Genomic DNA, 16,564 nt, shown 5'->3' on the forward strand with positions numbered 1-16,564 from the left:
AAAGAAATGAAGAGCCCAGGAGAGAAGGGTGAACCATAGTCAGTCCACAACTCTGAATAAAATCTGTCCTAGAAAACAAAGGACTATCAGAAGAGGCATTTTATTTATTTTTTTTAATAAGAGGTTTTTAAGGAAACTTACCGTTTTGGTGATTTCATTTTCAACTTTTTGTACATCTGAATATTTTTCCAGGGTAGTATTAAGAAACTGTTTCTTCAATTTAAAATCTGTCACGAAGGTTCTAACTGAAAATGAAAATGTTACCTATTAAATCATGCAACAGAAAGACCCATACAGGGCTGTCGTGTTTGTGAATTTCTGGGCAGCCAGCTTTACCCTCCTGTTCAGGATGATCTCTGCATTTCTTTTTCCTTGAGGGAGACCGCCCCTGCCTCTCCTAGGTTCTTCTCTAGCACAGTGAGCAATCAACTGGACTGACCTGAAGAGTTACACTGAGTAACCCTTTGGGTGGGAGATTCAAGAAGCATTTTTTGTGTATGTGCAAGTACTGCTGAGAAGAGACACCTTCTGGGCATCCCTCTAATGGCCTCCTACCAAACAGATGCTCAATAAGGTTGTGAGAAGAACGATGGGCAGGTCTAAACAACATAATTCTGGAGGAAGGAGCGGGGATGTGGGGCCAGACACAAATTATTCATCAAGGCTCATCAGACTTTAGACTAAGGAACACTGTTGCTCTCTGAGGTCTTTATTTGACTTCAAAGGGGGGCTTTGGTTTCCTCTTCTCATTAGAGGCACCCTCATCCAACCCCCTTACTCTTGCTCAGAGGAAATGCCTGTTTTATCATTGATAAGAAACAGTTTCCAGAAGTTAGGTAACTTCTTGAGAAAGATCATCCCGCCCACAAGGGTCAAACTCAGCATTCAAACTCCTGTGTGGCCATTTTCAAAGTTCTTTCCCTACTATACCCTCTGCCCTGGAAGTGTGTGATGCTCTGAGAACAACCAGCAGGCTACAGAGAAAGGAGCCAAGCATTTACTGTGGGTCTATCCTCTGGGGTCTGCCACACGCTGTGATTATGAGCCACCTAATGAAAATAACCCATATTCAAGACACTGCTGGGCTCAGAAATTAAAGAAAACAGCCCCATTTTCAAGGCCCATTTCACTCATAAAATAAAATTCTAGTAAACACCAGTTTGTGCGGATTCGGCCTGAGGGGGATGGGACTTAGAAATGGGCAGACAACCAAAAATTGACAGCCTGCTTTATATCTGGCTCTTATCTTCCATTATATTAAATTCTTATCTTTCCCTCTGGACAGGAAAAAAAAAAAAAAAAAAAACCCAAAACACAGAAGCCCATGAAGCTGCTCTTTCATGGAAAGCTTGCATGCAGAATTAAGAAAAAGGGGCATAAATGAGCTAGGGAAAACATTTAACATCTTAGACTTAACTGTCTAAAGCGCTTAATCCTTATTTAACATCTTTTTGCTTGTTCTACAGTTCAGTGAAGCCAGCTGCTTAGGACTCTTTCTGAGCAGCAGGGAGCTCTTTGAAAACATTCTTGGCCAAATGAAAGCATTTCAGCATGCTCTAATTTGCATGTTCCTCTGATGTTTATGAACAATAAGGCTAAATGACTTGAAAAGGGAAAGATGACTGTTAACGCAACAGAACTGCTCTCCTCATCTGTGCTACCTGCGGGGCACTGCACACAGGCTTCAGAACAGTCACCCCTCTCCTTCATCTTCACCTCTCACACATCTAGGCTCATCCCCAGACTCTCCCTAGAGAACAGACATCGTGGACGTGGGTATACACAATGGGCACAAAGAAGCTTTCCGAATCTTGGCAGTCAATGTGGTCTCTGCTTTCAGCATGAATATGAAGCTGCATCACTGGCTTCCCCAAACCCGCACTTTTTCCAGGCAGGGATTTTTCCACAGACATTTATTTATACCCTCATGTCTGCAGCTACATCATCCGGCTTTAAGATGAACTTCTACTTCAAATTTAACTGGTGATTAACTGCTATGTTAATTAAACACAGCACTTACCTGCTATATTAGCTAAATAGTTGTTGGAAATATCCATAATTACTACTTTGTATCAGAGTAGTTTGTTTTCACAGTTTTAAATTTGGTCCAAGAGTTTGAGACTAATGTTAAATGAAACTTCCCATCTGGACAGCTCTTTACTATTTTCAAAGCTTGGTCCAATACAGTTTTTTTCTGATCATCACAATAATCTTGACTGGGAAGCAAAGCAGATTGTAATGTGATCTTACAGATGAGAAAACTGAGGCTCAGGGGCTATGTAGTATAGAAACTAGGCCTCTGAGTCCTGGGTAAGTGTACTTCAAAATAAAATTATTTCCACTTTCTTTCTTCTTAAACTAAAACTTCTTGGCTATGGTCATATAAGGTATGGCTAAGCAGAACAGGTTATCCAAATGTAAATAAATTCTAAGAACAAAAGGAATTCTTAGTTTGGAGTGACAGCTATATGTCTAGATTCTTTTTCTTTAAAAAAGTGTCCGGTTCTCATATTAAAACAATTTTCAAACTTTTCCTGTTACTTTAGTAGGGTACCAACCTTCTTAAAAAGTCCCTTTATCTCTGAAGGTAATAGGAATTCATGTAGATAACTTTCAAAGGACACAAATATTTAGTCTCTCAAAAATATTCACTGAGCACTTTTGTGTGCTAAGTATCCCACTGGGCAAGTTAAGATGATTCAAATACCTGTCATTTTATGTGCCAATTTCCTCTTTCCACTTAGAAACTCTGTATTTTTCTTTCTAATTTCTTTTAAAAAGTTTGGTATTAAACTGAGCATCCTACCAAGGGTCACACCCTGTATACATGAAGGATCTTACAGTTAATGCATTGTGTAATGGAAAGAACTATGGGCCGGAAACCGGGCCTCTCATCAACTGTTTACATAAACCTGGCCACTCAGAACCTTGTAAGGGTCTTAGTTTTTATTTGGTTTGTTTGCCTGCTTTTTAACCTATAAAATGGAGATTGTATTTAAAACCAAACAGCTTCATGAGCCTATCAAATCAGGAAATAAACTATAACAAATAGTGTGGTACAATTATAGGAGCAGCTTTGTCAAAATGTATCTGCCTGTAGATAAGATCATGAAGACCATTTTTTAAAACGAAAAGAATGTGTGAATGTGGTAAGACAATGAGAATGTTATTCTCTCTTTTCCATCTACAATTTTTTTTAGACTATGTAGTCAGAATATCCTTTTGATTTTTTTTCCCAACTAAAGGGTAGAATGGTTAAGCACGAATACACAGATGATATACACAAATGATAGCATGGTATATAGTCATTAAGATATTTGTATAATATTTTTAGTAACAGGAAAATGTTTAAGATATAAAATTAATAGAAATTTCATGAATTCAACTATGTAAAATATAATGCACATTAACAAATTACAAAGTAATATATTTCTGAATGTTAAAGTAATAGGCAATGTCTTGTACTTCTTTCTTAATTTCTTAAGATTATATCCTGAACAAATATTAATTTTGAATAGAAAGAAAAACAGTAAATGTTATTTTGTAAAATATATTGTGATTCAGAATAAATTCTAAGATAGACTAAATCTCTTACCCAAATTGCATATTCCTTTTTCCAAATGGTACCCAACAGGGCATCTACAGGTAAAAGATCCCTGAGTATTGTTGCATATGGCCTGACGTGGGCAGCGATTTAAGAGGCATTCATTCACATCTGCAAAAGAGGAAAAAAACAAGACCATGTGATTTTGGCAGACAGCAAAATCATAAATGAGTATAGCAGTACTCACTAAGAATCAAACGGCACTAGCTAAAGATAAGCAAGAGATCAACTACTCTTGAGGTTATAGATTGGTGTATAAACAACTGTAAACATAAGGCGTGTTTTGGATGTATAGAGACAACAGCAGATTTTGATGGAGGAGAGAATTAAGGATGTTTCAAATAACATCTGGGCTAACACTGGAAGGACTTCAAGAAACAGACTTGGGTGGGCAGTTCTAGGCACCAGCATAGTAAATGCCAAGGATAAGAATGTGAAGGGGTCTTCAAGGAACTATAGGTGGTCCAGTGTGGCAGAAGCATAGGGAGTCTGAGGAATGGGACCAGATCAGGAAGTTTATCAGCACTGCATTATGATACCTCACATTATTCTGCAGGTAACGCACACACATGTTAACTCTCAAGTAAGCATGGTATTAATTTAAAAGCTTATTGTTCTACATTTTGAATAACTGACACAATACCACAGACCACTGGACGTTACTTTCATTCTTACCCACACTGCAGTTGTCTCCTTGCCATGAAGGGGGGCATACACATCGATAGCCACGACTGGTGAGGTCCACAATACATTTACCATCATGAAGACACGGGTTCATGGCACAGCTGTCGACTAAAAAGACATATCAGAAATAACACAATCGCAAAGGCAATGTAAAGGTAGCTCTAGGTAAATATTTAATTCTTTCAGTTAATAGTTGATTCTTGTTTGTTTACTTGCCTTGAAAAGCCACACTACTAAAACAGAATGGGGTCCCAAGAGGTGCAGAAGACATGGGCAATGGGACTGGCTACCAACACCAGTCTGTATCCATATAGAGTGGCTAGATAACTGAATGCCTACATGCAAGAACTGGCTCAAATCAAACGGTGTTTACAGGTCACTCAGGTCAGCATGAATAATTATACTACCTTTACGATACTTAGAAAATTCTACTTGAGTCAATGCAAATTTAAAACACATGGGGGGTTCCCCCTCAACAGTTCATCCTTCCTGCTGCAAGATGCACCCTGTGTGTGTGTATGTGTGTGTATGTGCGTGCGTGCACTTACATATGCATGCCCTGTCGTTTATCAAAATCATAGTAACTTCTCTTCAAAAAAATCTCCAAATGTAGTTGTGTCTCTACCTATCATGCATCATTCACAAAATTATAAGCACTACAATGACCTCCTTCCTTACATATTGTAAAATAGGCCCTATCTGAGTTCACTGAAGCCCTATGACACAAAGTTGTGTCACTTAGACTCATCCCCCAAGGGCAATGACCACAAATCTATTTTACTCTATGTAATTGCAATATCACACTCTAGTTGTGTAATGCCTGCTTCATAAAAACTTCTGACACATGCTTAGAAAAGATGAATCTTACCATATAACTGTATCATCTGCAAGAAGAAATCAGTAAAAGAATGAGAAAAACAGGATAGAAGTCAAGAGTCTTCGCTCCAAGAGAATAACCTTAAAAACAAATGGGCCAAACCCCAAAATGGTGTTCTTATTCTTCACTGCTACTTTATGTATACCTAAAGTCACCTATGTAAGCTCAGCACCTAGTAATCAAACACCATGAATATATAACCAGTGAACATGCTCCTAATACTTAACAATCATAATTATAATAGCTATAGTTTGCTCCAAAGGAATCAACCCATTTGGTAATAGTATGTATATTGTCTTTGGAAATAAAGCCCATGGGCCTAAAGTAGGGCTCCCTAATTTCTCCCAAAGAAAAAACCAACTTTTATTTCCCAGAGGTGCTCAGATCCCTCCACTGGCACAAAGGGAGCACTACAGAGCTCTCCTAATAGTTATCAGGTACTTTATGCTGCACTACTAGGTTGACATAGCTGACTAGTTTCAACCACTAGTCAGGCTACTACTCTCTGCTCCAGTCACTACAAAGCATTTCTTCTTCCTGAAGATATCAGTCTCATCTCCCCTTCCCCAGTAGCACTTTTCTGGGGTCTGGAAAACCCAAAAGTGCACTGACATCAAATGATATATTACCCTATTTCTTCTAAACTTCCTTACATAACAAAGAATCATTTGGATGGCTTTATTTCCCTTGCACCACCACCAACAGGTTAAAGATAACCTATGTGCAATGTAAAGACAGCTAGTCATACACTGTAGGAAAGGTTAGTTTATCACCTTTTTATTTATATGTTCCCTGACTCCTATTTATCAACTAGCACCCTAATTTTAATGCCTTCAGGAGCTTGGGCTTCCCTGGGTCAAAAACTCTCTGCTACTGGTGACTGAGGAGCCAGCTGATGGACTCAAGCTCTGGGCTCAGTTCTGGGAGCAGGCAGCAACTCACTTCCTACTTCAGACAGGCCACTTAAAGCTTTTCTAAGACATGGTCTTGCTAAATTGCACAGGTTGGGCTTGAACTTAAAATCCTCCTGCTTCAGCCTCCTATCTGGAATTATAAACATGCAGCACCATGCTGGCTACCTAAAGTTTCTTCATTTCAGTTTCTCCACAATCCAATCCCACATGTCTGCCTGGCTCTGAGCTCAGAAGAGTTAGAGTCCTGCTTGACAAACTCTTGCAATTATAAGGCATTAAAAGCTACCACTGTGGAATATACTGATGTCAGATGTGGCCAATGTATCATCTCTTCTTTTTTTCAAAAACAATCAAGTAACTTGAGGAAATCTTGCTCCACTATGACCTTATTTTATGCTGTTTCAACAGGGTCACATTTTAGGTCACCAAACAGACACTTAAATAGTAGCCAGTTTCACACATTCTCACGAATCCCAAGCCTCCTGTAGCAATCAGTGCTGGACATGGCCCACCAGTCAATATTTGCTTGTGAGATGCATCTTACCTGGTGACAATGCCATTGGTGACTGTGTGCCACTCTGGGCAGTGAGGGTGGTAGATTTAGGAGTCAATGCTTCAGCAGTAGAAACTGTGGTTTTGGGGAAAGGTGATGTTCTGAAGAAAGGTGAAGCAAGGCTGTACTGTTCTGTAACGCCAAGCCTTGTGCTCAATTCTTTTGCTGATGTGGATGCGCTGGTTAGAGGGATCGATTGGGTTGTAGCATCTATATGTACTTGGTTCCTTTCTGTGGTAATACCATGTTCTGTTGAGATCTGTGGCACCAGAATTTCAGGATGGGTTGGCAAGAGCTGTTTTCCAGATGTAGTGAGTACAGCTCCAGGGCCAGTGATCAGAGGTTTTGTGCTTGACAGGGTACTGGGACTGATCATAGAAGGGTGAGAGGTCATCAGATTGGTGGTTGTCAGTGTTGGAGACATGTAGATTAAGCTGGTGCTCATGGCTGTAAGGGCTGGCTCAGTGGAAGATTCTGTTAAGGCTGAGGGCAAAGGGACCTCTGAAGGAGAGCTCTTTGTTATAGCTTTGGTGGACTCTGTGGGCAGAGACACCAGCCCTGGTGACTTTGATTCTGTAACTACTTCCTCTTGTTGTGGAGTGCTCTGGTTGTTAGGATCTGCTGTTTGACTACTGTGGCTCATTACTGTGGATGATGCCATTGTCAATGTCTGAACTGATGTCACAGGTGTCTCCCTTGTCCTGGATAGGACTGGAGTAGAAGACGACTGTGGTAAGGTTGTTTGTGAGACTGAAAGTGGAGTAGATGCCATCAAGGATACTGATAAAAATGATGGTAGGGAAGACAAAGTTGTGGACGCCTCAGAGGTAGACTTGAGCTGATGTGTGGAGGTCCCGGTTAGTGGTAAACTTGATGAGAACTGGAGGGATTGTGACACTGAGGGTGGAGGCAAAGGTGACCTTGAAGAAGATGAGTCACCAACAGATCCAGTATTGGCACCCAGAGGTACAAAAACGTTTGGTATTTTCATGGTGGATGTGTAGGATGGAACACTGGATGTACGTAGAACCAGTGACTCAGTAGAAGGCTGAACATATTTTCCATTGTAGGATGAAACATTACTTCTTTTACTCTGAACATGAGAAGAGGAAGAATAATCTGAATAGGAAGAGTTTGGGATCTTAATATAAGAAGTTGAGGTTTCACTGATGTCTGGGGATGAAATATTGTCTGTAATGGACAGTAATGCCCGCTCTCCTTTGGTGAAAGTAGATGAAACATAGGTGTGGTCTCTGAGGTCACTGGAAGTCCTCTGTTCAGTATCTGTGCCACTCACTTGACCACTAAGTCCAGTGACTATAAAGGAAAAAGCCAAAGTTAAGTCAAGTAAATAAACAAGAAATTTCTAAAACATACAGACTTTAGGTGTCTTATTCAAGAACTCAAGTGGGTGCAAGACTTTCTTTGGAGAGATGGTTTTCCAATGTTGAGCACTCTACATGAAGACAACATGGAAAGGCTAGAATAGTCAGTGTTCTGAGTAGATTTTCCTACGCGAGTACTGGCGGCAGCAGTGGAAGAGGTACTAACAGGGCCTAAAAATAAGGAATAGTTCCAAATTCCTTCCACAGTCTTTTTTGATGAAATCAAATTGTTATTTGAAAAGCTTTCAAGACCCCAAATAGAATAATTGTTATGCTTAAATGGAAAAAGGAAAACCCACCCAACTTTCCATTCTGTATAATGAGATATTTCTTTCCCAAGAGATTGGCCTTAACCACACAGTGACTGGTTTCCTTTATTATAAGCCTCCAGCAGACGTCATCCCATATTCCTCAGCCAAAAGTGTGCAGGGATTTGGGGAGGGGGTGTCCTGAGGTGGGAGAATCCAAAAATTCTCTTCATAAAGAGAACTCAGGAGGTACTTTCTGGGTTGCCAGCCAATTTAATCACCCTTGGGGCTGTGAATAAACTGAGAGATGAGCTGAGGGAATGTGGAAAAGTCGCTGCTGCGAAAGACACTCCACCTCCAAGGGCAGGCAAGGCAGCCGTTGACCGTGAAAACACGCCCATGTCGTCTGTCATGTTGCTGCGCTGAGCAGTGCCCTCAGTTTCCCTGGGCGCCGCCACAGGCCCGCCTGACTCCGCAGACGTCACGGCATCTGAGAAGCTGAGAGAGCGCAACGTGCGCTCCCCACTTCCGGTGAGCGTGGCCAAAGTGTGCGCACCGCGGGAGTGCGCCCCGGAAGTGCTCCCCTCAGCAGTGGAAGAAACGCCAGGCGCTGCGCTGTGTTCCTGGGCTGAAAGGAGAAGAGGTAGTGGTTACACGCAGGGCCCTAGATGGAGCCCCACATTTTGTGCTTTCTCAGAACCTTCATTGTTTTGAGAGGGGCTATGAATCAGCACCTCTGTTCAAGAGACTTGGATTTATGGAAAGGTTTATTACTCCAGAGAACAGGATAAATAGTGGCACCTCGGTTCTTTCCATGATTCTGGTCGCAAACCAAATTGGTTGTGAACCGAATCAAATTTCCTCATAAGGTCAACATCAAACCTGACCACTGAATTTAATTTTCGATTTCTGCCAGGTGATACATAATAGAAGTTATCGCAGGAAAATCGTTGGTGGCAAGGAGGAGTGGTGGTGGGGTAAGGACTAGCAACCATGTTGGGGCTCTGAATATTGGGAGGAGGCCTTAAAAGGAGGCACAGTCCTCCACCACCTGTTCTACAACATTAGTGCATAAGTGCACAGCTAAGACACAGCATGTGGTGGAGGTTAAAGGTGCGCTTAGTTTTTTGTTTTTAATTTTTAAAAATACACTTGTTTTGTTTTATTGATGGAGATGGAAGAGGGGGGTGACATTTAAGTAAACATCCCTTTCTTCTTTTGGGGGGTTTATGTTTTATGCTATAAACCTACAGAATCTTGGAACTATTTTAGATCATTACATTAGATTATCAAATAAACCCGTCTTTTCAGATATGATGAGAGAGATCCAATTCTTCTTGGCCTGAACTTCACAATCTGGCTCTATATGAAAAGATTTCTTTACTAGTTCTTTTTTCTGTTCCCATCCCAGATTATCCCTTGATACTCAGTGTTTTGATGGAAAATGGCTGTAAAGCTGAGCATTACATAAATTCATTTCAGAATAGATTTGAATTAACTGAGACAGGAATGAGCACGAGGACTGGACACCCAAAGGTCTACAGCGGCTTCAAGCCAGGAACTAGAGAGAGCTGTGACTAGAGGCCAACTAGAGGGCTCAGGAGACAGATGGCGATGCAACTAACGGAGGTTTAAGGGCAGTGTTCCTGGGCACAGTTTCTATGGGCAAGGAGAAAAAAGACTTGAATGGGAAGATTGTAAATACTCTATTAAATGAACTTTAGATAAACAAGCACAACAGGGATATAGGCTTAACAGAATGGAAAGCAATGACCTGAAACAGAGGGGCTAAATCTGAAGCTAGAAAAAGAAATGGACTGAGAAGTCAGCCTCGTTTGCATGACTGATTAACTTTAGGCAATTCAGAGGAAAAGATATAAAGCATTATACTAGCCCACAGTGTGATTATTTCAGGAACAAGCCTTCTCCTTATCTAGGTTTTCACAACTGAACTCCAAGATCTAATCACCTTTTCCACATAAACTATTACAGATTGTGTCTAGATGTTCCCCCCCCCCCAAAGCCTCATGTGGTCATGGGTGGGCCTTTTTCAGAAATAGTTGGATCTACTATGTGAGCTGGAATTAAGGATTTGTGATTACTAAATTAGTCCACTGGTTGGTTTGGCATAGTTCTGGGAGTGGATAATGGGAAGACCCTCCCTGAGTGTGCCCTTAGGACAAGCAGCCTGGATAAAATATAAAGGACAGGAAGAGGGCTGCTGTGGTTGCTTCTCACTTGCTGCTTAGTGCTTCTGCTGTTTTCTGTCTGCCATGAACTATTTTTCCACTGTGATGCTTTTCTGCCATGCCCGTCTTCCTGCAGCCAGCTGATTATGGGCTGAAACCACTACAAACTGTGAGCCAAAATAAACATTTCTCGAGGACTTCATCCACATGTTCCTGCTGCCGGTGTTGACAGTTGGGGAGAGGACACTAAGTGGTTGCAGGATCCCAATGCACTGGGAGGCTGCAGAGAACACCCCTCTGCTTTCTTAGACAAGAGGCATTGATAAAGCATACTTCCCTGATCCTAATTCAGTAGAGGGATAAACTATTCTTACAGATAAGTTTATTACTCAGTCAGCCCCAAATAGTAGAAAAAAGCTACAAAAAATGGCTTTTGCCCCAGATAGCTCACTTGAGATGTTAGTAAGAATTGCCTCCTCAGTATTCTATAGCTGTGAGGAGGAGGCGGCCAAGGAGAGAAAACAAAGAGACCGAGAAAAAACAGCTGCCTTTGTTGCAGCATTAAGAGAAACAGACCCTAAATCTGATTCTTGGGATCCCAGGAAGAACTTGTCAATTACATTCATCTTCTACCACTGTCAAAAGCCAGGCCACCTCAAGAGGGACTGCCCTAAGAAGCCCCCTGGGCCATGCCCTGACTGTAAAGGTGACCTCTAGAGGTTGGACTGCCCTCTGAAGTGAAAGCCCCAGAGCTCAGACCTCTCCTACCAGCTGGTCCAACAGGAATGAAGGGGCTCAAGGCATACTCTTCCTTCTCCCTCTGGCCAGACCGTTATCTTTGAGGAGGAGCCTTGTGTAATCATGACTGTAGAGGAAAAAGTAAACAGCCTATTGCTGGACACTGGTGCTAGTCTCTTGGTCCTTCTTTTCAATCCTGGCCTTACTTCCAACCATCACACCTCAGTGAAAGGAGTCACTGGTGAGGAGGTAATATGCTATTTTTCACAACCCTTAGGCTGTAACTACTTCTTAGATCTTTCTTCCATATCTTTGTGTTTTCCTGAGAAACCACTCTGAAGATGCCACCATGTATTACAGCAGCCATTGATAATTTCCTACCAATCTGTCTATAACTCTGTAATGTTTCTATTGTTCCTATGCTATTTCATAAATGGATATATGTTTATTACTATGTGTTTTCAACAACAACCATTGAGAATAGTCAATGATTATTTAATTGATCACTCATGTATAGCTCTATTTGTTTTCCCTAGAAACCACTTTGAAGAAACCAAAGTATAATACAACAACCACTGATAATTTCCTACCATTTTTGTCTGTAACTCACTATTATTGGTCTATTTTCCTGAGAAACTATCTTGAAGATACCAATAAGTAAAATAACAACCACTGATAATGTCCTACCACTTTGTCGTAATTCGGTAAATCCCCCTATTGCTATGTTATCCTTCTTTTACTCTTTTAAATACATTTAAAAAAAAAACAAAATAAACATTTATTCCTTTAACTTTGGGTGTCAGGTATTTTGTCTCAGCAACAAGAAAAAAGTGATTAAAACATGAACCACCTAAGTATTAACTATAGAGAGGAAAGGTCCTGAAGAAATGTAAAAGGGAAAGGCTTTGGAACCTAAGGTCATGGTTTACAAAACATAAAAATCCTGGAGCCCCACAGTGCTGATGGTGGAAAATGATTCCTTTTGCTTAAAATATAGATAATCTGTTTCTCATGAGTAGACATAAAAATATAAATATCCCACACCTATGTGTTTTATTTTTTCATTATCAGTATTTGCTTTTCCAGGTCACATGAGTAGTAATGAATTATAGTTTTCCTTATTAGTTAGTGGTAGGGAGATGGTGTTAAAAGCTTAAATAAGTGAAAGCCCAAGAGCTCAGACCTCTCCTACCTATTAAAAGCTTAAATAAGCTAATGTATTTTTGTTTAATCCCAGCACTCAGGAAGATGAGGCAGGAGGAGCCCATCTGAGGCCAGCCTGGACTACAAAGTGAATTCAAGACCAACCTGGTGAAACCCTATCTCAAGTCAAAGGACAAGCTTTCTGGGCCAAGTGTAGTGGAACACACCTGTTAATTCTAGCTATGTAGGAGGCTAAGATTGGAAGATTACAAGTTCAAGCTAGTGTGGGCAACCTAATAAGACCTTGTCTCATAAATAAATAAGTAACTGGGTTAAATCTCCAGTATCACAAAAAGAGACAAGTTTTCTGAAATTAATAAATTTCATCCCTGGTTATTTAGAGCATTCATTAAAAGATACCTGCCTCTACACCAACAGCTTTGACATATAATTCACATTCCATACAACGTGCATGGAAGATTAAAGATTTAATCAAGATTAAAACCTTTGCTGGGCATGGAAGATTTAATCAAGATTAAAACCTTTGCTGGGCATGTAGTTCAGCAGCACAAGTGCCTGGCAAGTATAAAGTCCTGAGTTCAATTCCCAGTACCAAAAAATAAAAAAAAATAAAAATTAAAGCCTTTCATATTGATGGCATCAAAAAGCAAAAGTACAACCCATAGAACAGAAGAAAGTGCCTACAAATTATATATCTGGTAAGGGACTAGTATCTAGACTATATAAAGAACTCATACACTCAATAATAAAGACAACCCAATATAAAATAATCAAAAGATGTGAATAGACATATTCAAAGAAGGTATACAAATGGCCATAAGCACATGAAAAGATGTTTGATCTCATTAGTCAGCTCAGAGGTGCAAATCAAAATCACAAGATACTTTTCAATCCCACAAGAATGGCTATAATAAAAAAAAAGGTGGACAAGTACAAGAGTTGGTGAAGCTATGGAGACACTGGAACCTTTGTACATTGATGGTAGGATATAAAATGGTACAGCCACCTTGGAAAACATCTTGGCAGTTCCTCAAAACTTAAAAAACGGTGCTACCACATAACCTGGCAATTCCAAGAGAACATTACATCCGCATAGAAACTTGTACCTGAATGTTCGAAGTAGCATTATTCATAATAGCTAAAAAGGTGAGAAAAACAAACATCTATCAACTGATGAATAGATGTATGAAATATGGTAGATCTTTACTGGAATATTACTCAACTATAAAAAGGAATAAGGTAGCTCAGCGCACAAGCACCTGCCTGCCAAGTGCAAAGTCCTGAGTTCGATTCTCAGTACCAAAAAAAACAAAACAAAAACACAGATGAATCTTGAAATTGTTACACAAAATGAAAGACACAAAAGGCCATAAATGATTCCATTTATGGGAAATGTCTAGAATAGGCAAATCCACAGAAATAGAAAGTAAACCAAGTGGTTGCCAGGAAGGAGGACAGAATAGGAAGTGACTGCTGTTGAGTACGGAGTTTCTTGGAGGTGTGATGAATTAGGTAATAGTGATGGCTACACAACTTGGCAACTATACTAAAAATCACTGAACTATACACTTTAAGTGGGTACATTGTATGGAAGGTGAATTATATGTCAAAGCTGTTGGTATGGAGGCAGGTATCTTTTGATGAATGCCCTAAATAACCGGGGATGGATAGTGGCTCCTGAGAAGGTGATGTCTTCACCTTCCAGAAGCTCTGTGATGAGGCAGATATGGAGATTTGGGGTGGCCTATAGGATTAGGAGAACATCAACACAGAAGTCCTTGAGTTGTGTGTGAGAAGAGAATGCTCTATCAACAGCTTATCAGACATGTACTAGAAAAAATGCTGGGATACACAAGTATCTGCATCAACTAGGTAGAAGAATGGCCTGGGAATGATAAAACCAGAGGAGCCTAAGTTTTTGTTTCATCAGCGCCTGCCTTAGTATGCCACAAAAGATCATAAGCACGACAAGTCCCTCTCTTCTCCCTGCGGTACACTTCTGTGAAGGGAAAGCTTACTTGAATGTTTCCCACGTTGTGCTACGGACTCCAGCCTTTGTGAGGAAGATGTAGACAAAGACTCCAAGTAACTGTTCTCATCCAGTGTTGTGTTACCTCCTGCGGACTGTTGAGCAGAGTCTGAGAACTGTGTCAGACCTTCATCATATGAAGCAGAACTTCCTGTCACATCTGCAGATGTCTTGCTGTTGGTCAAGAGCCAGTGTGCTGTGCTCTCTCCACCTCTGACGGAGGGGACTGACTTAGACACAGTCTCAGTGAGAGGCATGGAACTTTTATTTCCTGCTTCTAAGGTGCTAGTAAGCTGATGGCTTCCAAAGGCTATAAAATAGTATAGACAAAAATTCCATTACATAGATATGAAAATGATCTCTCAACAACTAAGAAATGATTCCTTGCTAAGGAAAATTTCCTTTTCTAAGTAATCGTGTATAGAACTTATTATATGGATCACCTGACATGCATTGACATATTCTAAATAACTATTTTAGAACTCTTGAGCATTAACAAGATAGCAATACTAAAAGTTGGTAAACAGGACTTTTGAAAAGCATGTACAAATAGCACAGTAACTTAGAAGCTTGAATGTTTTATTCTCTTGCCCATGAAAAGTAGTTGAAGGGAATACGTTATCACGTTCAACAAATAAGTGCAAAAAGGTAGTGTACAGATCACTTTTCTAAAACATTTGTAGTATTAATAAAGATTCTAATTCTGAAGCATAGCTTAAAAAAAATCATCTATAGTAACTAAACCAAACCATGAATTTGGGAACTATGTTTGTATCTACACATTTATTTGTAAAGATGATCTATATACAAAATCACTGAAGGTAGTTGTAAAGTGCAGGCCAACTACTTTGAAGATAATTGTGTACAGTGAAAAGAACATGCCTGCATTACTTAAACCCTCTGAGGCTTCATTTCCTCACAAAGCAGGAGGGATGACACATGTCCAGTTAACTTCACTACGCTCTTACAAGGATGAAAATTAATGCAATAATGTGACTTATCAAATAAAGGAACTGTTAGCATCAAAGAGATCACTTCTAAGATTCCAAATGGTCTTGCTGAGGACTCTTAAGAAAATTCAACTACTTAAAAATGTCCCAAGTAAAGATAGGATACTTACTTGGGGCATCATTTTGCTGATGTAAAGACGTAAGATCAAATTCATTTTCTGTGGATTGCTCAATTAATTCTTCATTTGCTGGATTCTTGGTTACGCTCTTGTTTCTTTGTAGTACTACAGCCGACGGTGAAGAGTGGACTGTGGCAGAAGTCATGGAGATTTTGGAGTCCTCAGGAAAACCCACCATCTTGTTTATAGGCCTCAGACTGACAGTTAAAGACTGGTGCTCCCTTGGGGCACCATCAGTGAATGTAGTAGCAACATCCATACTCTTGGTCTGGCTGACTGATGGGCTTTGGAAAACACTGGATTGAAGCTCCTTTACACTTCCAGGAGCTAAAACAGAAGAAAATATGCTTCAAAAGTACTCAGAGGGTTAAGAAAATCAAGGATAAATCTAGATACAAACAATGTTTATTACATTTTGGTATACAAATTTAAATAAGGTGTTTTAAACATTTGTATATCTTTGCACACACACACACACACACATATGCAGCCAGGGCACAATCTTTCACTCTCCTTATTAGCTCTAATTCTCACAGAGCTGAGTGGCAAAGCAGCAAGGTCCCTCATCAGCATAAGGGAAGGCTTTGTGTATAAGCTAAAAGGAATGCAGGAGAAAGCAAGACAAATGTACTCTTCACTTTGGTTTTTATAGAAGAAGATGAAAACCTCTTCTACTCGACTTCCTGTTATATCTTAAGCAGGACAGGCCATTGTGATAAGGCATGTGTTGTTTTATTTTAGCTGTGCAACCCTTTTGTTCATGCTATTATAGATTATAATCCAGTCCATAAAGGTCAGGCCACTACAGGGACTCCAATCCCCTGGTCACCACTGAGAAGGCCTACGGTTCTGCAAAACATAGCGCACTGTTGGTCTAGGGCAAAATTTTCCAGTCTTATCACCATGAAGGGCTCTTTACGTTTCTCCAATGCATGGCCACCATAAGTCTTATGTTTTGGAAGATTATTAATCAAATTGCATTCATTAAGTAACAGAACTTTGCCAGGCATGGTGGCGCATGCCTGTCATAGCAGCACTCAGGAGGCTAGG

At 40.2% G+C, this 16,564-nt stretch overlaps 1 protein-coding gene across 1 annotated transcript in view; it reads right to left on the reverse strand.

Annotated features, from left to right (window-relative positions):
• The window catches only part of Heg1 (heart development protein with EGF-like domains 1), a gene marked incomplete at its 5' end in the record, with an annotated part of 80,291 nt that overhangs the window by 33,800 nt on the left and 29,927 nt on the right, over window positions 1–16,564 (reverse strand). Inside the window, 7 exon segments of the mRNA XM_005386545.2 lie at window positions 142–245; window positions 3,596–3,715; window positions 4,280–4,396; window positions 6,624–7,949; window positions 8,621–8,893; window positions 14,375–14,695; window positions 15,506–15,841. Of these exon segments, the coding sequence (XP_005386602.2) occupies window positions 142–245; window positions 3,596–3,715; window positions 4,280–4,396; window positions 6,624–7,949; window positions 8,621–8,893; window positions 14,375–14,695; window positions 15,506–15,841 (2,597 nt within the window).

The sequence above is a fragment of the Chinchilla lanigera genome, unplaced genomic scaffold, assembly GCF_000276665.1.
Source record: "Chinchilla lanigera isolate Chin_1 unplaced genomic scaffold, ChiLan1.0 scaffold00026, whole genome shotgun sequence".
Taxonomy (NCBI): domain Eukaryota; kingdom Metazoa; phylum Chordata; class Mammalia; order Rodentia; family Chinchillidae; genus Chinchilla; species Chinchilla lanigera.